General features: G+C 33.8%; 2 protein-coding genes across 2 annotated transcripts in view; both read right to left on the bottom strand.

Annotated features, from left to right (window-relative positions):
• Window positions 1-22,942, bottom strand: part of LOC123705120 — a 124,925-nt gene that overhangs the window by 66,078 nt on the left and 35,905 nt on the right. The gene's annotated exons all lie outside the window — the stretch shown is intronic.
• On the bottom strand, window positions 3,617-4,864 carry LOC123698989. The gene has a single exon (XM_045645838.1). It carries the CDS (start codon window positions 4,808-4,810, stop codon window positions 3,617-3,619), a length of 1,194 nt encoding a protein of 397 aa, XP_045501794.1. The 5' UTR covers window positions 4,811-4,864.

Genomic DNA, 22,942 nt, shown 5'->3' with positions numbered 1-22,942 from the left:
GTATAGCCTAAAGTAGCACTGAATCTAAAATTTCTTTCACTGTTAACCATTTCACTATCACTGAACACTGATTGCTTTAGTATCGTTGACATATATTTAACTTCGTCCAAGTTGATTCCTCGCATATTGAGTACATGTGTACTGGATAATATTGGAGTTCTATTCACAGGTAATTGCGGCAAAACTATAACTTTTGTTGGTTCTACAGGATCATTCTCAGTAATTTCTTGGTGAGGGCGAATCGTTATATTCTGGATCTCGATGCTACATGGTACGTCGATGGTCATTATGTATGTGCCCACGACAGGATATTTGCTGACATCACCATTGCAAATTTGAGTCAGAGTATTTCTGTATTTTGAGAAAAGTATCCAACTTATAGATGTGATTCTTTGAATTCTCACATTCTCTATATTGATTAGCTGTTGTTCGCAGTGCATTGGGTTTCCTTCAAATTTAAGCAGTTGTTCTATGCAAGTAGTTTCAGGATAAGGCGTTTGATTTTGTTCATTGCATAGAAATTGTTCTCCAGCAGCGAGCGATCGGCACGGTTTTACGATCGGTAAGTATTTCATCCCCTTTGCCAACAGGTAAGGATATTTAGGAAAAATGGAAACGGTTTTACTATCGGATGCATGGTATATAGGTAAAGAGTATAATTTGTAATAGTTATAAGTATAATTATCCGTAATTGGAACCTCCATTATGAACGTAATCTGGTTTTGTTTAATATACGATTTAACATTAATAGTTTCTTCTAGTCTTACTAAATTTGCCTCACTCGCTTTAAACACTAAATTTTCAGTTTGAGATATAAGAATTAAATGTTACAACAACTCAGTAGAATTAATAATACTTTGATGTAGTATGGATACTTTACTAAATGCTAGAGCAGTCTCTATTTCTCCTAATTTTATAAAAATAGTACGAAAATTACTTACAAATAAATTTAAAAGGCTTACAACATAAGTAGTATAAACCCAATGATTATCCTTAGATGCTAATTCCTTAATCATAGATTCTACAATTTTTAAACGCTTATCTATTAGAATTTTGATTTAAGACTTCAGTAGAATTGATAAAACTATCGGGCATTTTAGATATTAAAGTAATTTTATTTCTAATGATAGTTTGATCGTTTTCAAGTTTAGCTGTAAGTTTTTCGTATCTCGTTGCGTCACTATAGTCTAAATTTATTTTTATTTTTTAATAGGAACCTTAGTCTTCCTTTTACCAATCTCTATCGGTATAACGTTCCTTGAACCTTGTCCTATAAACTTGGTTTTATGGAGTATAGGTATACCGGACGATTCTACAATATTAGCTGAATGAACTGTATCCGATTTCGACGTTACAAATTGTGACCTTCTAGGAGAACTCAGCGCCGATAGAGTTTCAGGATCGGGAATAGATATCGTCTCACTAGAATCGCGTTCTGATATAGAAATTGTACTATTGTCTCTATCGCCTATATTAATAACCATAGATTCGTTTTCGTTATCGGAATGCGTAGCGTTAACCCTAATTCTAGACAAAGCATCTGCGTTTAAATTTTGCTTTCCTTTCTTATAAACTATTTCATAGTCATAGTCTTGGAGTCGAAGTCGCCAACGAGTCAATTTACTACTTGTATCCTTTTGAGAGTTAAGCCATGATAAAGGTTTGTGATCTGTATATATCATAAATTTCTTACCATAAAGATAAGGCCTAAAATGTTTAATAGCCCAAACAATGGCTAGACACTCGCGTTCTATGGTGCTATAGCGTGATTCGGTGTCACTTAAGGTGCGACTTGCATATGCAACGGGTTTGTCGCTTCCAATGGGGCCCTGTGATAATACTGCGCCCAACGCAACATTAGACGCATCAGTCGTTAAGATAAAAGGTTTTTCAAAGTCTGGGTATTGCAAAAGTGGTGCATTCGTTAGGAGTTCCTTACATCTATTGAATGCGTCTATGTAATTTTTATCTAAAATGATTTTATTTCGTTTTTTCAAGCAAGATGTTAAGGGTTTCGTTACATGTGCAAAATCTTTAATAAACCGTCTATAGTATCCGATAAGACCAAGAAAAGATTTGATCTCAGTAGTTGTTTTGGGTATCGGGTAATTAAGTACTGCAGTAATTTTATCGTCATTAGGTTTCAGTCCATCTTTAGTAATAGTATGTCCGAGGTAAATTACTTCTTTTCGTAAAAATTCAGATTTGTCTAGTTGTACCTTTAAGTTTGTCTGTCTGAGTCGGTCAAAAATGGTTCTCAATTTTAATATGTGTTCATCCAAGCTAGTGGAGAATACAATTACGTCATCCAAGTAGACCATGCAATGTATTCCCTGTAGCCCTCTTAATATATTGTCCATTGCTCTCTGGAATGTAGCTGGAGCTGTTTTTAGCCCAAATGGCATTCTAAGGAATTCATAGTGTCCGTACTGAGTGCTGAAGGCTGTTTTCTTAATGTCTCGCTCGTCTACCTCAATTTGATGATAACCGCTTGCTAAATCAAGTGTAGTGAAGTAGAGGCTCTTACCAAGTTTGTCCAGTAAGTCAGTAATATTAGGAAGTGGATAACGATCGTCAACAGTCACATCATTAAGTCTTCGATAATCAACTACCATACGCCATTTTACTAATCCGGAAGCATCGCGCTTCTTCGGAACTAAATGAACTGGAGCATTCCACGGGGAATGTGATTCTCGTATTACATTGTCTTGAAGTAATTTTTCGACTTGTCTATTAATTTCATCTGCTTGCGCAGGAGCCTGTCTATACGGTCTAACAAAAATCGGGTCTTCGTTTTTGGTATTAATTTTATGTTTAACTTCGTTTGTAAAACTTAATGGGATTTGTTCGCAATAAAATATGTCCCTATATTCGTGACATAGTGCGAATATCTTATTACGCTCTATTTCGCTAGTGTGGTCAAGTCTCAGCTTTGATAAATTAGTCTTGAGTAATTCGTCGTTTTCGTTGTCGTTGTGTTTGTCGTCATGCACAAAGTTACAATCAGAAAGGTCTGATGTTTCAAGAGGTTCGTTAATTTTCAGGGTCATGGGTGATTCTACGCTATTCTGGATTATTGTTGTTGCATAGCCATTAATACAGTTAACTAGTGCTGAGGGCATTCTTACTCCGGGTTTAAATTCTTTAAAGTCAATTACTGCAACACCTGAGTGAAGGTCGGTAGGAATTCTTACCTTTTGTTCACATCGGGGTGGCAAGTGGATAATATAATCTAAGTTATTATAAATGATGGGGATGTCTGTGTTCTTGGTTCTCAGTAGCAAATGTTTCAGGTCAATTATTGCGTCTATTTTTTTTAGTAGGTCATTACCTATAAGTCCGTCATAGCGTTCATCTACGTCATACAAATGAAATTTGTGGTCGTCAGGGGTATTTAACGTTGGAAAAAGCGGAATTTCTATAACTTCGTCATGTTGACTGGATGCATGGGTGCTTATAACTTTAAAGGGTTCATATTTTATAAAATTCGGAAAATATTGGTAGGCAATTCGGGGGCTGATAAATGATCGCGTGCTCCCAGTATCAATCATAAATTTGGAATTAATTTCAGGAATATAAATGTGTGGCAATTTCAGACTTGGATCGCAATTTAACTCTATGATTTTTTCTTTGTAGAGGCTTTCGTTCGAAAATTTTCTTCATCAGACGGATGCACATTAATGTCTTGGGTATCGTCAGTGGGTGTATAAATCTCATTCTCATCGTATTCGTAATTCGTATCGTAAGGATTACATCCATAGTAATTCGTATAGTCGTAAGGATTATAGCTATAGTAATTCGTATAGTTGTAAGGATTGTAGTTATAGTAATAATTGTCATTATACAGTAAGTCGGTTTCGTTTACTCTAAAACCTGGCTGAGTTATATTTTGTGGTCGAGGGGGTGCCGTCCTCATGGAAACGTCAGTAGTCTCAAAGTGGTTATTTTGAGGAGGTCTTTGACCAAAATTCTGTGGCGTTATACCAAAAGTTTGAGGAGGCCTATAACCAAATTGTGGATTTTGATTGAATGAAGGCCTATACCCGAACTGTGGGTTATTATTAAATGGTTGTTGAGGTGTAAATTTAAAACCAATTTTTGCCTGCTGTGCATTTTGATGTACATTTGGTATCCCAAAATTAAATCTTTGTTGAGGATTATTTTGTAAAAATTGGGGCACCGTAACGTTAGGCGTTTGTTTCGGCACCGTTGTATTACTATGGATACGATTGCGAGATTGGTATTGCTCGTGAAAATTAACTTCTTCTAAAACGATTTCTAAAGCCTGTTCTAATGTACTAGGTGATTTCAGTCTTACAATACGCACCATGCTTTCGGGCAAATTATATAAGAAAACGTTCAGGGCTGTATGATTATAAATCGCAATTTTCGCGCGTTTAATTTCCATATCTACCGATAAATTTACCTTCGATATTAATAATGATCGAATATTCTGTATCCTATTACAAAATTCAAGGTAACTTTCGCCGGATTTAATTTTACAGGACTCGAGAGAGATTTTTATGCAATCCTCACTACGCGGATCACCAAAATGCTGTTCTAGTAATTCCTTTAAAGCGGGCCAAGTATTAATGTCTTCGCGCTCCGATAATAACGCGGCGGCATCGCCTATTAATCTACTAGTTATGGCATGTAAAACGTAAATATTCTGTTCTTCATGCCCTCTAAATTTATTAATTATATATTCACATTTTCGAAAGAATAAATTCAAAATTCTTTTGTCTCCACCAAAAAGAGGAATAAGCTTTAACATATCACTCGGAATTGTTATTACGTTTACGCTTTCCATGTTAAATAAGTACAGAGTAATTAAAGTTCTGAAGTATTAAACCAATTACAATAATTTCGAATTATAAAAATCACACACACAGAAATCAATTTAAAACACAATATAATAAAAATTATTAAAATATAGCAGAATAAAAAAAATTATATGTTATCAATTACTAATAGAATTAAAACTTGAAGTAAAGTGAATCACATATAAAATATAAAATTTATTAATTGAATTACGATCAATTTTGAGATCATTTAAATCAATTAATATTAATATTTCTTTATGCAAAAATTCATTTACTTTTCTTATGTAAAACTTTTATTTAAGTTACACTCTATAACTAATTAGTCTGTGCAGAGTTTTATGCAAGACAATTCTTAGAATTAAATACGATATTTCTTATATTGTATAAGTTCTAACTAATTACTGATTTAATAGAATTTCATATTAAAACCAGATCCGTTATAATGAGAGACGTTCAATCCCAAAATAACAGTTAAAAAATAATAAAAAGTCAAAATTACACTCTCGTAAAAAGGATATGGGAATATATGAGAAAGGATGGCAAAAAGTTTTACTCACCAACCGATCGTCGATCCCAATATGTCCTCGTCGTGGTCGTTTAACAAATTTATATTTCGGTTCTTTTAGGATAGCACGGTCCTTTATAGCAATGTTCTAGGGCTAATTTTGAAGACCTCTAGACATGCAGACCTTATGTGGCTATCCTACCGGCTGCGCCAGTTAAACTTTGCGGGAGCGATTTGACTTTTTTAAAAAAAAATAAAATAAAATTAAAATTAAACTTATTTAATTATTTAACTATAACAAGTGGACGATTTGGAGTCACAAATGTTAATGATCAGAATTACATACATGGTACCATCGATACAATATTGCGAAACAAATGTTTTCCATTATGTGGAATGCTTATGTTAAATTGCAAGAACTCTCCGGTGGTCTTGCTGAGGCCAGCGGAAGGCTATTGCTCAACCTAACACAGAGGGTTGGGGTGGATGCGTAACTAGGTATCTGTTTGCTTATTTATTCATAGAAGAATACTTTATTATTATGAATATCTTGCGCTTCAATATTGTTATTAAGTTGTAAAAAGTTTTGCTTGAAGAAAGTTTGTTCTTAGTGTTTCTGAGAAGTGTTGTCAAAATTTAAAGTCCCATAAGAATTACAGTTTGTTTTATATCAAGGAAATATAATTGTTAATACTAGCGAAACGAAGAAAGACACATTAAAGACACTTTATTTACATAATTTTTTAATTATATTATTGTAACCGCCAAACAACCAAAATATAGATAATGTCCAGTTTAACCGTTTTATTTTTCTGATGCACGCAACCTTAATGACACCTTGCTGAAATTGATATAAAATTTCCGACATTTTTTCAAAAAACGACTTTAGTCTGACCACAGAAGTCTGCCACTGTGCCAATAAGCGTATAATAACTACCTAGTATTCAATTCTGCATCAATTCAGAAAATAATAATATTAATATTTTTTTCACAAAAATGCTATGCAAAAATGTTATTTTTCAAGTTGAACTTATTAGAATATAAATTTGAACTTTATTCACCAATTTGTCAAAAATAGTACTGATATATTGTAGAAAATATATTTTCACTTTCATTTTAAATTACTTCAATTTCTTCGTCATATTAATATTGTAATTACAAGTAATTTGTTTAAATTATGAGTTTGTAAAGAACAATAAACAAATTAAGTAATTTTAAACTTTAAAACATATCTTATAAATCATATCTAGCACTGGATCACGAGCATTAATGAAAGTAAATTATTAGCTTGTGTCGCGTGCCTCATGCACAACAAAGCCGCGGGTCGTATATTCGAATCTACATTTTTTTACACGGAATCTATTATTAATTATTATTACACGCTGTAAACTGCGTTTAACCTATCTTATCTATTAAAGAATATAGTGCAATTAATCGTTATATAAGTATGCATTTTTTAATAACGGTATTTTTCGCTTCGTAAGCTCCCAAAGAAAGTATTGAAGCAATTTAACATTATTTCACTGAAATACTTATTGGTAGGGTAAGATGGTCGACAATGAACCACCTAAATTTTCAAGAGCTATAAATGTACTCCTCGAGGCCCTAACTACATACTTTTTAGTTATATTTGTAGATAATATATCTGGTTACATTATGTAGTACTTTATTTTTGTTACAGTACAATAGCCACTAATGTTTTTTTTTTTTTTTTTTGAGAAATGATTCACTGTGTACACTCAATGGTACTCAATGAACCGGGGGTTGGTACACAGTGGACCGTGTGTGCAAACAATGAACCATGTGAATAATTAAAGCATTATAATGATAGGATTATAAAAAAAAAATTGTTAAATAAAACTCTCATAATTATTTAAAGTACCTATTTATTTGTAGTAACAATCAAATAGCTTTTTTTCTAAAAGAGTTACCGAAAAAATCGTTAACATTTATACAATCAACTTTAAGTTTCTTAGAAATCAAATGTTCAATCTTAACGTTCCAGTAGGTGCACCCCTAATCATAAGGGCTACGTATTTCTTGCGAGAGAAAATCATGACTGATGATAGCGATTGTCCTGTTGCATTAACGATGAAACACATAGTTACTAAAATCCCACGTTCACCACTTGTGCGACATTTCTACCTTTTTGGGCTAACACTTTTCCAGGCTGTTGTACTGTTTTGGTTGATGTTTCATAAAGATTATAAACCCTCGTGCCGTCACCAAATTGAGGATATCTTCCTTAAACTTCTTGAAGATTGTCAAAAAATGATTTGACATTCGTTGGATTGAATGATGTGGCTGGTGCAATACGCTTCAGCTTCTTTAATAAATAAATCAGGGTGCCTTTTTTTTAAAGCCACGTAGCCAGTCCTTACCCGCCATTCCCCTTTCTTTCCAACTTATAGGGTATGCCAGTTTATTTATTTCCACCATTGCAAGGCGAGTTTTCTACACTCTTTGGTGTTTAAACCATAAAAATTGTTAGCACAATCAAGAATATAAGACTTTAGACTTGTTTCTTGTTCCTCCGTGAATATTTTATTTAGTTCCATCGAAGCAGACTTGTCTGTCTTGAATTTTATCACATATCTTCTCAGTGTTGGATATGGTATGTTGCTATCTCTTGCAGCCTTTCATAAGCACATAACGTTGAGATGTAAATCGACAGCAGAATTCATTGCTTCAGGTAGGTGGGATCCTTTTTTCCTAGCAGATCTATCTAATTTTGTTCGACCCATCCTGAAATTTTTTTTTTAGTGCGTGTAATAATTAAGTAGGTACTTACAAAAAAGCAAATTTTCTGGCTAAGTAGATTGAGTATTAAGGCACTCTAAAGGTGGTACTCAATGAACCAGGGATGGTACTGAATGAATCACTGGTTCATTGTGTACTCTCTCAAGGTGGTTCATTTTGTACCACCCTATGCTTACAAACTTTGCGGTCATATAGCTACATGCATAAACACGACATGTTTAACGAAACTATCTTATGTAAAACCGCAAAAAAGCAACGAAATCATCAATACAATTGATATTTAGCTACTGTATATACACATAAAATGAGACGAAATTTTACTTACGTTATTTTTATACAATTTTCGGCACGAAAACACCAAACACGGGTGAGCACGGCCTCCCGCACCGCTAGCTCACTGTCGACAGGGGAAGGTGGGAGGGGCCTCAAAGGCGCTTACCTAATGCAGTTTGCACCAAACGGCAACGTCACATTTCTGAATTATTTACATGGTTCACTCTGTACTACTGGTTCATTGTTGACCACTCGACCCCTACCTATACTATTTTATTTGTGACATAATATTTTCGTTTTATTTTTTAACTAGCTTTCCGCTCGCAGCTTCGCCCGCTTTGTCTAAAACATAATAAATTATTTACTAAAACCTTCCTCTTGAATCACTCTATCTATTAAAAAAACCGCATCAAAATCCGTTGCGTAGTTTTAAAGATTTAAGCATATAGGACATAGGGACAGAGAAAGCGACTTTGTGTTATACTATGTAGTGATGATAAGATCAAAACCAGGTCTAGCGCCTAGCTATATCTACCTTCTATAAATTTCCAATAATTTATAACTTGTCAGATTTGTTTATTAATTTATTTTTAACAGGAAACGGATATTATCTTTGATTACCGGTTCGCGTGGTGACTGACCTTACGTCTTATTGTGCCAATGGACGGGGTTCGATGGCCGCTGCTAGTTTAGGTAATATTATATCATGAACATAAAATATATAATATGTGGCTATTATAAAGAACTAGTAAATCGCCCTGGCTCCACCCTGGTACACTTAAATTTTATAGTTTTCAACACAGCTTTTGAATTGTTTTCAACAGATAAACGAAAAATTTATAAAAAAATATCATTGTCAGTACTAAAAAAACCATTTCCCTTATTTCAGAAAACAACAAAACTATAAAATTACAATTCAAATGTTATTTACTTTCGCATTAACATAAGTAAGGTTCCCATTAATTACGTCTGTCAAATATCCATTGATTCTCTACAACATGGAATGGCAGATCTCAAACGGCATCACGATTCCTCGTGACTCCTGGGTGAGAGTTGGAGATATTTATATTTTATGCGTACTGATGAAGTTATAGCTATATTATATTGTGTAGAATATATAACTTTATGACCTAAATACATTGAATAGTATACATAAGTGAATATGAATATATGACCTAGTGAAAAAACTGAAATACAAAGTAAGTATAATGAAGTATTTTTTGTATTTTATGTTTAACCTAACATCTATAGACAAAGAGCTTTTAACAATATTGTGCTCTGTTGTCAAATGACTATGTATAACAGATAATTCATAAAATGGCATAAAGGTGGCATATCTAATATATAAAAATCAATGCCACTTTTCGTTGTAATTCCATAACTCGAGAACGGCTGAACCGATTTCGATAATTCTTTTTTTATTATATTCCTTGAAGTACGAGGATGGTTCTTATGTAGAGAAAACGTTAATATGTACCACGGGCGAAGCCGGGGCGGACCGCTAGTACATTATACATATCTAATACCAATCTAATACACGCATAGAGATTTTTTTGAGACATGAAAATACTCGACAGCAAAAAAAGAATAAAAATAACCTGAAAACACGACAGATATTACAAACAGTTTATTCACAAATCACAGATAAGAATATACTCAACAAAATATAAAAGTGACGTGTGGCACTCGGGGACTGCCGCGGTAAAGCTATTGCATAGCATGCCTTCAAGCCACACCTCCGCCCGTCGGAGTGGGGAGCGTGAGGTTTTTTCGTTACGGAATTTCTCGATTCGGTCCCCGCGCTCAAGGCCCGCGATAGAAGCTATGCAATAGCTTAAAAAGACGTGTGGCACTCGGGGACTGCCGCGGTAAAGCTATTGCTCATTGCATAGCATGCCTTCAAGCCACACCTCCGAGCCCGTCGGAGTAGGGGGAGCGTGAGGTTTTTCGTTACGGAATTTCTCGTTTCGGTCCCCGCGCTCAAGGCCCGCGATAGAAGCTATGCATTAGCTTAATAAACAAGACAGACAAAAATACACTACTACATACATATTACATACAGATGACATAATGCACAGTAAATTTGTTATTATGAAATACGCTTAGAATTTGAAAGTTACACACCAAAACATATGCCACACTGTCCCCCTGTCACACGCCTGTACTTTTAGAACAGAATCCTACCAATTACCACTATTACTTCAATTAACCATAAAGTATTCAAAAGTACTTGCAATGGGAACTTCAAACAATGCCCTTAGCGGTGAGAACAAAGATGTTAATAGATGCTGCACGAGATTTTACTACGATTGTAATTTATGTTTACACACTGTGTATGATCATATTTATATGTATGTCGATAGTATTGTGGAAAGTACTGAACGAATTTAGGTGAAATTTTGAATGTAGATAGATTATGCTCGAGATATAAAACTTATTTTTGCCAGCAAAGGTTGTTATTTAATTTATGTTAGGAACATACTTTAAGAACGCGAATAAAGTCAAATCACCAATCAACATTTAGTTGATACGTGTAATATTCAAGACCAAATATAAAAAATAAAATATATGTAAAACTTGATGATATTTTCGATTATACTGTCAGATCAAAAACATAAAATATTGAAATTGACTCGATAGAAAAAATTCACGAAGTTACCTCTAAATTTCACACTTTTACGTTTTTTACTTGACATGGTAATGCCTATTATGTTCTTTTTTTCATAAACAATTATATTGAAACATTTGTGAGAACTTTGTCCGACCACTTTTTTGTAATTACTTATAGTTTTGGTTTAATCACGATAAAACACTTTTGGCGCTTACTATATTTTTAATTACGCAAGAAATCATCTTGCATCGCACGTTCCGGGAGCTAAAAACATAATTCTATTTCATACATCAGACGCTATCGCTCCGTTGAGACGAGTAGACCATGCTCAAATTGCTGTGCCGCGCGCCGATTTTTTAATAATATTGTTTCAATATTGTTTTTTTGAAAATGGTACACAACAAAAGAACATTGAAACTTCAGAAACGAGAACTAAAAGAGATTCATATTTAAATGATATCTAACTAATTTTCGAAGATAAGTTAATATAGTATTGTAATCATATTATTAATAAATAATTATTAGTTATTTATAATAAATAATAAATTATTATTTATTAATATGTATTAATAAAAAATACGACTTTCGATTCATTTCAGAAACTTTATGCAGGTGAGTTTAGATATTACATAAATATGTAATATCTAATCACACTCACACGAATTTATGCATAAATTCGTTTCCGTGGGCTGAGTATTGACGCGACGATCTTAGGTATACAAACATATATATATATTATATGGATACAAATATTTCATTCATAGTGTTACATCAATAAAATCAAGAAAGATTTATGGTATATTTTTTTATGAATTATTATATTATTACTTATTACCATTACTACTATGATTACCTACTACCTATTTGTAGATTCCTATGGTTGTTCCAGTAAATAACGTAAATAGGTTGTGAATAGTAGGTATATATAATATAATATATTCACAATCTGTATTACTAATCACTGGTGCAGTGATGAGTGAACTCCCATAAATAATTATTATAATCCATACTTATATTATAAATGCGAAAGTAACTCTGTCTGTCTGTCTGTTACTCAATCACGCCTAAACTACTGAACCAATTTGCATGAAATTTGGTATGGAGATATTTTGATACCCGAGAAAGGACATAGGCTACCTTTTATTGCGAAATATGTACCACGGGCGAAGCCGGACCTCTAGTAAATTATAAAGTTATACCTGCTCATTATTTGAAATCTATCGTAAAATTAGTGGCAATAAAATTTCGTGTTTCGCGTTGTCACGTTATCACGTGTTTTTTTCAATTCTTTTTTATTGTATCCCTTGAAGTACATAAGGATGGTTCTCATGTAGAGAAAACGTAAATATGTACGGGCGAAGCCGGGGCGGACCGCTAATTACAAATAAAATACATATCATTCACTAGCTTTCCGCCTGCGGCTTCGCCCGCGTTTTCAAAGAAAAACCCGCGTAGTTCCCGTTCCCGTGGGATTTCCGGGATAAAACCTAGCCTATGTTACTCGTGGATAATGTAGCTTTCGAATGGTGAAAGAATTTTTAAAATCGGTCTAGTAGTTTATGAGCCTATTCATTACAATCAAACAAACAAACAAACAAAGTTTTCCTCCTTATAATATTAGTGTATGTATAAATAATTATAAAGTTATACCTGCTCATTATTTGAAATCTATCGTAAAATTAGTGTCAATAAAATTTCGCGTTTCGCGTTGTCACGTTATCACGTGTTTTTTCCATTCTTTTTTTATTGTATCCCTTGAAGTACAAGGATGGTTCTCATGTAGAGAAAACGTAAATATGTACGGGCGAAGCCGGGGCGGACCGCTAGTTACAAATAAAATACATATCATTCACTAGCTTTCCGCCTGCGGCTTCGCCCGCGTTTTCAAAGAAAAACCCGCATAGTTCCCGTTCCCGTGGGATTTCCGGGATAAAACCTAGCCTATGTTACTCGTGGATAATGTAGCTTTCGAATGGTGAAAGAATTTTTAAAATCGGTCTAGTAGTTTATGAGCCTATTCATTACAATCAAACAAACAAAGTTTTCCTCTTTATAATATTAGTGTAGATTAGTGTAGACAAACACTATGAATAGGGTTGCCAACTTTTTTTACAAGAAATAAAGTACGTATATTCATAATTCATTATTCAGGTCTATGAAGATTATTAAACAGTATTTTAGCAAAACAAACATTACCTATTTATTGTAGTGTGTGCCCTCTGACTAAATAAAAAAAATTGTGAGCGTCTAAATGTAACACATAATAATGTGTCTGCACTTTGTTGCTGAAAACAGTCTTTTGTATAAGTACTTTTTTTTTGTTAAACAGTAAAAAGTATAATTTAGTGAAAAACAGTAGAATACTGTTTGGCAACCATAAGTATGAATACACTCGCGAATGCAAATTCTGGTTTTGTGCGTGTTTCCACTTTCAACTATCAAGTGACGATTTATTTATTTGTTTTGTTTCGTAATTATTATGGTCAAATATTAATAACGAAACAAATTATTATGGACTCGATATTTTATTGTTTCACGGTAGTCGTCTTGTCGTTTGCTCAAGAACGTGAAATTGAATGATAATTTTTTTTTTTTTATAAAGTCAAAACCATTTTCTTTAAAATAAAAACTTGTTTTTATTGAAAACAAAAATCAGAGTGTTGCTAGGAATAAGTATAACATTAAATAGTAATGTTAGGATATCGAAACATTTTTGTATAGGCCTGAACGTTATAGTGGAAACGCGCTCTAAGATCTGAGTAATATACATGTCGTGGCCATATCGTAGATTTGCTCATTTCATGAAATGGCCAATTTAGTTTGGCCAGATCGTTAAATTGCCAACGTTTCACGATTTGGTCATCCACATTTGGCCAGATCGTCGATCTGGCCAAACGTGGATGGCCATTTCACGAAATTCGACCATTTTTGTTAAAGCGATTCGCTTCTGGCACTCGCCGGCCGCTGCCGCGGCACGCTCGCTTTGCTCGCTCGGCTCGTGCGTTGTTTATTAAAGTCTAACCTAACCTATATTTTATACGTTCTGGCCAAATGTCGATGACCAAATCGTGAAACGTTGACGATTTAACGATCTGACCAAACTATGTTGGCCATTTCATGAAATGAGCAAATCTACAATATGACCACGACATACACACCACTAGATATGCAAATATTTCTCCAAGCTAATTTACCTTGTACTAATATTATACTAATGTTGTACTAATATTGTAAATGTGAAAGTAACTCTGTCTGTCTGTCTGTTACTCAATCACTCCTACTGAACCAATTTGCATGTAATTTGGTATAGAGATATTTTGATACCCGAGAAAGGACATAGGATAGGTTTTATCCCGGAAATCCCACGGGAACGGGAATTATGCGGGTTTTTCTTTGACTGCGCGGGCGATGCCGCGGGCGGAAAGCTAGTATATAATAAATATAATATAAACACAACAATATAACATTCATTCAAATCATACAAACAAACAGACATAAACACACAGGCAGAATTTTTTTACGGATTCGTGCTCTATACTGTTTCCCTAATATTGTTTTTTTGAATATATTACATACATACTTACACTTTTTTACTGTTTTATTATATACGTATAGATTATCATCAATAATTATAAATAAAAAATAATAATAAATTATCATATTACATAATTTGCCATGATTTCAACTTCACTGTTTTATATAATTATTTCATTAATATATTTACTAACTACCGAAAATACGCGTAGAACGAGCGAAGAATATTGTGTTTAATTTAGCGTCCGATGAACTTTACGTAAGTACGATGAGCCGGGTGCGGAGTGTATGATGGAAGAAAGATTGCGCGCGGCATGGCGCGCTAGGGCGGGGCCCATAACTTTAGAAATTCTCTGCCTTTATGCCCACTCTTAAAGTAATATTAAATATTATTTTATGTGAAAAGGAAGAAATAATGTGCACTCTCTACTTCATAGGTGTGTGTATAATATCAATTTCGGGCTATAAAATGCTAAATTAAATAAAGAAACCTTGCCTAAACAACCAACAAGTTACAAATAAATTTATCACAATATCAAATTATAAATTTCAATAAACTCTGTTCGATTTTGTTCATAACACACTAAACTATCGATATAAAACATCGATATCGACACAGTTACGGCACTACACCAATTTCACACGAACCTCGTAATCACCCATAGTGTTTGCGCCCGCGCATTATGAAAACATTTCTTTGTTACGAAACACTCGAAAGTTAATAGGAATTGGGCTAATATTTTGGTTGTTTTCATTTCACGCGTGTTTTCTTCACGCTCTTTTTTGTTGTCTATTTTTTCAGTCTTAATATGAAATTTAATGTCAAAATATGTTATATAGCTACGTCTATTTAATTAAAACATAATATTATGTTTATGTATAGGTTTCAGTTTGCCTATCAATTAGTATCATCCTACTTTAAAGTTCGATCTAATATTACATACATCTTTTTGCTACTCATAATATAATACACGCTCACCCTGCCAAAATATGAACTGACATTTAATACCCCTAAACCACTTTCTAAGGATTAAACTATAAAACTAGACTGAAATAGAAAGTACAATGACAAAACAATAGAGAACCACTGCACTTTCGCTGAAACAAAGGTTTGTGATTGTTAACTGACTTTCTGCGTATCGATTGACGTGGATTTGACGTATAAATGACTAGCTTTGGTACCGGCTTCACCTGGTTTAAAAAATATTCACCTACTATCTGTACCCTGCGGTTTCTCAGATATCAAACCTTTTGAGGTTGATGGTTCAAAGAAAATAGTCAATGTTCGACAGTGGGTCTTCAACTATTGCTTTTCGAAATTTCATTCATATCGGTGGTGTGGTTTAGACGTGAAAGAGAGACAGACTTTCACATTAGTAAAGTTTTCGATTCTTTTCAGAGCAGACACGCGTCTTTATTTTACAATGCAACGAAGCAATAAAATTAAAAAAAATAATTAAATAAAATTGTCATTTTAAACAGTTACAGTAATCCAAAAGTAATAATAGTCCGGTCTATTTACACATTCAAGTTTACATAAATTCCCATAAAGCTGAATATTGGCATAGTTGTTCAAAACATCATTATAAAGAAAATCTCAAAAGTCCTCATCGTTCCGAGGTGTGCTAAAAATTTGGCACGGGGTCAAAGGTCAAAAAAATGAGTTTTTTGCGATTTTTAGCGAAACGGTGAGTTTTTTCGCAAAATTACCCCAGTACAAAATTGTAGATCACAAAATTCTCTACAAAAAATATATCAATAATTTTTTTCCTAAAAGCCACCATTTTGGAGATATAACGTTCCGAAAAGTTGGATCAGTCGTAATCCCTCTATTTTGCACACGTTTCCACGCCACCTATGAGGTAGTGTACAAAGCGCGTTTTTTTTAACGTGGTTTCCCCAGTAGGCCTATTCCACGGGTCTGCTGAGATTTTATATGTTTTAAAACTATTTCAAAATAATATTATATATTATAGTGGGCAAAAACAACGGCGGTGTAATTAAATAAAATACTTAAAATAAAAAGTTAGTCGTCTGATTCATAACTGTCCAAGATTTCTGTTTCTTCTTCTTCTTGATCTTCTTCTCCTTCTTCTTCCTGTTCATCCTCTTGTTCTTCTTCTTCTTCTTGTTCTATTTCACACGTAAACTGCCCCAATAGCGATTCCTGATCGGTATCAAACGAATCTTCAAGAGTTGGTGACTCAACATTCGAGCATGATCGGCCTTGACAGTGTGTGCATGCCAGGGAACAAAACAGTCCAACTTTTCTGCAACCACATTTTGCACTACACCCTTTCTTGCAGTTGCAAAATATTGTGTTGAGAAGTTTCTCAGGTGCTGGTGGAAGTAAAGTTTGAACTGGCTCTAGTGTATTGTCGATCAACTTCCAACCCCAGTCTTTAGGGTCCAGCTGATTACCAAGCCACACTTGAACTTGGTAATATACCCGAAACAGATGTTGATGAGCAGCTACTGAGGTTGGAGGAAGAGAAGCTAAGTTGACTTGTTTTTTATTACGCGTATTTTTCACGAAAGATGTGTATCGCAACTTATCTAAGCAAGTGGTTTTTTTGGGGGCTCCGTACATAGCAAGAAGAAATTGAACTCCGTTGGTGATAACATGTTGTTGAGTTGAATTACTATTTTTAAAAACTTCAGCACATTGTAGTAAATCTTTTTTTTCAAACATTTTGAAAACTGTTGTTTTTCCTCTCCTGTAAAAAGCAGATGTCGTATCGCAGCCAGTTATTGCGTGTAGAAACAATACATGATTTTGACATTTAGGAAAATTGGATAAACTGTTTGATGAATATATTTTCGATTGATTTTGGGCTTTTTAGTTTAACTTATATTTTACATAAGCAAGTTACAATAAATAATAGCGAACTTATTTTAGTTCTATTACACCTTTAGTGACTTTCATATGTGGCGTACGTGTGCAAAATAGAGGGATTACGACTGATCCAACTTTTCGGAACGTTATATCTCCAAAATGGTGGCTTTTAGGAAAAAAATTATTGATATATTTTTTGTAGAGAATTTTGTGATCTACAATTTTGTACTGGGGTAATTTTGCGAAAAAACTCACCGTTTCGCTAAAAATCGCAAAAAACTCATTTTTTTGACCTTTGACCCCGTGCCAAATTTTTAGCACACCTCGGAACGATGAGGACTTTTGAGATTTTCTTTATAATGATGTTTTGAACAACTATGCCAATATTCAGCTTTATGGGAATTTATGTAAGCTTCCTCCTGATTTTAGGCTTAAATAGACCGGACTATAATGCGCATAGAAATCTTCGTCACTGTTCGGCAACTGTCATATTCTCGGAGAGTCCGAAGATGATATCTATATAGAGCGGTAAAATGCATTTTCTTCATGCATAATTTAGTCAAATTATATGTTTTGTGCTAAAAAAGATAAATATGTATTTGTAGGTAAGTAACGATTTTGTTTCGATAATTCCTTGTAAGTAAATAGCGAGTATAACCCCACGATTGCGAATATATTATCTTTGTTGGATTGATTTACTTGGAAAATTTATAATAGTACTTTTAAAGTGTACTACTGAAGCTGGTGTAATGATGGAAGAAAAGAAGGTTAAAATAAAACAAACTTTATATTGTACTTACTTAATTAATAAAAATAAAAACAAATTTATATTGTACGTACTGCTTTCCGCCTGCGGCTTCGCCCGCGTTTTCAAAGAAAAACCCATATAGTTCCCGTTCCCGTGGGATTTCCGGGATAAAAACCTAGCCTATGTTACTCGTGCATAATGTAGCTTTCGAATGGTGAAAGAATTTTTAAAATCAGTCCAGTAGTTTATGAGCCTATTCATCACTATCAAACAAACAAACAAAGTTTTCCTCGTTATAATATTAGTGTAGATAAAGTATGGTTTTCAAACACAGGTTTATATTTAAACCATATATGTAAATATTATCATTAAAATCTCAGTTCAAAAGTATTTACAGTACTGATCATTCTTCAATATTATGACAATTACAAAAAAAATAAAAACAACCAAAATCAAGGATTATCTTTATTTCCGACATTTTAGATACATCGGAACTCTTCTTCATTTTCACTTTCCCTACTGCCATCACCTGTGTAAATCATTTCATCGATTAATTCAATTCACCTTTAAAAACAAAACCAAGAAGGGTACGTAATAGCAGCTCTATATAATTCCACACAGAGAGAACACGTGCAGTCACCACCAATATTTAAAGACAACTGACGGATTTTTGAGTTTTTTGACTGACAGGCTACCGTCACCTACCGCCCGATTTGTTTTTGATTGTGTATGACCATGAATTGACTTCTATTTCTTTTGAACACGGTGTAAAATGCAAGTTCGTTGTTTAGGGCTCTTACGATTCAATGATTCGAGTGTCTTCGGAAATACGACAATTAGCGAAGATTTGCATGTGCATTATTAATTTTGGATTACTGTACGTGATTTTGTGTACAAATAACGTGTAAGTGCTAAAGAATTCGGATCACATTTTATACGAACACCAAGGCATCAAAGTTAACTCGAAAAAATATGTGTGCTAGTGTAGATACACTAAGAAGTGAAACTTCTTCATGACCTTATTTTTCAATAAACAATTTACTGTATGCATAATGCAACTTTACAGAAATACGTCGAATTACGCGTGGTAGGGATACGAAAAAGATGGCGCGTAACGGAAAAATGTCACGCTTAACGAAAAAAATTTTTTCCAACCCCGATAAAGAAGTTTCACTTCAACAATTCGAACTCGTCATACACCACATCTTCATATATGCTACATAAAGCTTACCATTCAAATAACAGCTATCTCAAAATAGACTGCCCTTTATCTAGTCAATGCTAGTGATTGCTGCGTGCCTCACGATCTGCCCCTTGTAGCTTTAGCACTCAATTGTGAAACAAACCCATTCGGAGTTTGTTTGAGAATTCAATAAAATTCAATTGGATTGGAATTGGAAAGTTGATGGAGATGGTACAAATCAGATCTGAATAATCTTCGTGGGAGCCTATGCGTGTATCAATAGTCAATACTATAATCCATACTAATATTATAAATGCGAAAGTAACTCTGTCTGTCTGTCTGTCTGTTACTCAATCACGCCTAAACAACTGAACCAATTTGCGTGAAATTTGGTATAGAGATATTTTGATACCCGAGAAAGGACATAGGCTACTTTTTATCCCGGGACATAGGATAGGTTTTATCCCGGAAATCCCACGGGAACGGGAACTATGCGGGTTTTTCTTTGACTGCGCGGGCGAAGCCGCGGGCGGAAAGCTAGTTATTACTAAAGTAGGTATGCATAAACAAGGGTAAAAGGTAAAAATAACTATTTAAGGTACATATCTATATGGTATTTCCGTAATAGAAAGATTTTCCGAATCTATACTACTATATTATAAAGCTGAAGAGTTTGTTCGTTTGTTTGTTTGAACGAGCTAATCTCAGGAACTACTGGTCCGATTTGAAAAATTCTTTCAGTGTTAGATAGCCCATTTACCGAGGAAGGTTATAGAATATAGGCTATATATTATCACGCTAAGATCAACTGAAGCGGAGCCACGCAATTGAAACCGCGGGGCGCGGCTAGACGTATTGTTGTACTACTTCACGATACGTGCAACAGAAAGCAGATCGTGAGTCATAGTTAATAGTTATAAGCTAGAATTTTTACCTTAACTACCTTAAAACATTTAAATAAAAATTGTTATTAAAACATGTTTAATCGTATTAAAAAACGAGTTTAAACAAACCAATAAGGATCAAGAACGCATAACAGTAACTTGTATATGAATGCCCTAGTTTTCTATTTGCGGACGGCGAGACCTAGAAAACCTACATAGTATTACTTATTATAAAATGTATAGTAATATTTAATAAACTTATTATAATATTATAAGCGTTTCCTTGTATTTAAAAGTAGAAGGTAATTCTCAAGCAAAACATCGAAATAAATTGTACAACCCCTTTGGACTAAAGTTGGTTTTAGAAGTTCCAGTTCTTTTTTTCAACTTTCTATACTTCTGTAGTTTTTACTAGTATTGTATTTCTAGTTTGAATATGTCTCCTGTATGTTAAGTTTTAGTCAAAGTTAATCAAGATACCAATGATGTAATAATCTATAATATAAAAATGAATCCCAAAATGTGTTGGTAAGCGCATAGCTTTAGAACAGCTGAACCGATTTCTTTAATTCCTTTTTTATTATATTCCTTGAAGTACGAGGATGGTTCTTATGTAGAGAAAACGTGAATATGTACCACGGGCGAAGCCGGGGCGGACCGCTAGTAATATTAACATTTCTAGCTAATTTAATAGGACTAAATCACAGACTAAATAATGATAGATAGGTATGTCATGTCAAAATCGTCTCAAAAGTTCCGTCCGTCAAAAACATAATCTGTACAATGTGTACAAATCAAGTACAAATGTAATATGTACTTATTGTGTCAGTGTGTCAATAGCTGTACTTTATATTGTCATTTATTTAGATTAAGTTTAGACTTTATTTATCATCCAAAACTAATTTAACTTCAAAAGATAAAATTTACCAATTATATACAGCTATTGCCTCATTAAAAATAATTTATTCTCCCGTAGCTAACAAAATTAAAGTCAAAACAAATAACTCAAGACAAATGCGCAATTTCCTTTAGCTCAAACGTAAAACGAAACACCTCTATTTAAGTTAGAAGTATTTTACAATAAGCTCGTCCATTTGAAATGTTTTGCTAACTTTTAATGGATTCTCTAAGGGGCTTATTGTTGAAACTTTCCAATTTAAACCGCTGTATTTATTTTTGCGTACATCTTTAGATCAATATTAGTGTTTGAAAAATACGCTTGTAGTTAAAATAAATTATGAATAGAGATTGTGGTGTGAATCTAAACTACCCGCTTAAAACTTACAATTCTATAATCTGCTCATTTGCAATCTGCAATCCTTAGAAAGCGGACGTAACAAGCGAGCTGTGATCTTTCTTACTTAAATATATATATATATATATATTTTTGATACTTATATAAATTAAAAATGTATTCTTCCCACATTCTTCCACATCATGCTGAAGGCCCTGCTTTCAGTACTACATATTGACTATTGAGGTTTAAGAGGTACCTAAATACAAAATTAAATGTTTATACTTACTTTATTTCCAAAGTAGTTTATACAAACCTTAAATCTGTAAAAAAAAGAACGTGTGTGTCGAGCACACGTGTCAGAAGCAAGATTCGTCGCCTTACTCCATGACGTGACGGTATTGCCATGACGCGACCTTGAAATTTTACTCTCAACGCGCCTAAAGTAGTTTCACTTCAAAAACGGATTCAAACAATACTTTACATGTTTACAGAGGACGAACCCGTATCTCTGTTAACAAAAAACACAACCTGTAGCAACAAAACCCTAACATTACATTTTATTACGCTCATAACACGGGTTTGCTCATAATGGGGGTTAATTTATTAAACCGTTTATTTTTTCGTGTTATCTTTAGGTTCGAGCTGTTATTTTTACAACATATTGGTGCGTAAAGGTTGGTTCTAGGTTAGAACCTTTGGAATTTCTTTAATTTTATAGAATTAGAAGTAGTCTTTTGTCTTTTTTCCCTGGTATATAGAAGACTAGATTTAAACCCGCGGCTTCGCCCGCGTTTTCAAAGAAAACCCCGCATAGTTCCCGTTCCCGTAGGATTTCCGAGATAAAACCTATCCTATGTGTTAATCCAAGTTACCATCTATACCTGTGCTAAATTTCATTGTAATCGTTTCAGTAGTATTTGCGTGAAAGAGTAACAAACACACACACATCCTCACAAATTTTCACATTTATAATATTAGTACGATTGCTCTGAAAGAACACATAGGACAAAACCTTCTCTCTTACGAAAATTGATGAGAAATATAGTAGTAGTACAATATCACAAAAAGCGGAAGTAACCATACAGAACCATACAAACATCAAGGTTCAATTAAATGGCCACACCCACGCGTCGATATTGTATGTACCTAAGTACAAATTGATGTAATGGGTATCAATTTGAATACATTACGGTAACCTTCTTGGACATGTATTGTATTTGTCTCATTGTCAATGCCCGAAATCTATACTAATAAAGTTGAAGAGTTGTTTGCTTGAACGCGCTAATCTCAGGCACAAGGGTTTTCTTATTTACACTGCTAGATAGTTCATTTATCGAGGAAGGCTATAGGCTAAATATCATCACGCTTAGAGCAATAGGAGCGGAGCAATGCGGGTATAACCGCAAGGCCTAAAAAAGTTGTAAAATAACACATTAATTTCACTTCTATATACATATAATAAATCTGTAGAAGGGTCAATTCTGTACATTGAAAATATTGAAAAAATAAATAGCAGGGGGTGTTACTGGATCGATACTAAACCCAAAT

Source organism: Colias croceus, chromosome 2, assembly GCF_905220415.1.
Source record: "Colias croceus chromosome 2, ilColCroc2.1".
Classification (NCBI taxonomy): Eukaryota; Metazoa; Arthropoda; class Insecta; order Lepidoptera; family Pieridae; genus Colias; species Colias croceus.
This window is presented reverse-complemented; position numbering and strand designations above follow the sequence as displayed.

Coding starts and splice junctions, on each gene's coding strand:
- LOC123698989 (XM_045645838.1), bottom strand. CDS start 4,810: ATGGAAAGCGTAAACGTAATAACAATTCCGAGTGATATGTTAAAGCTT.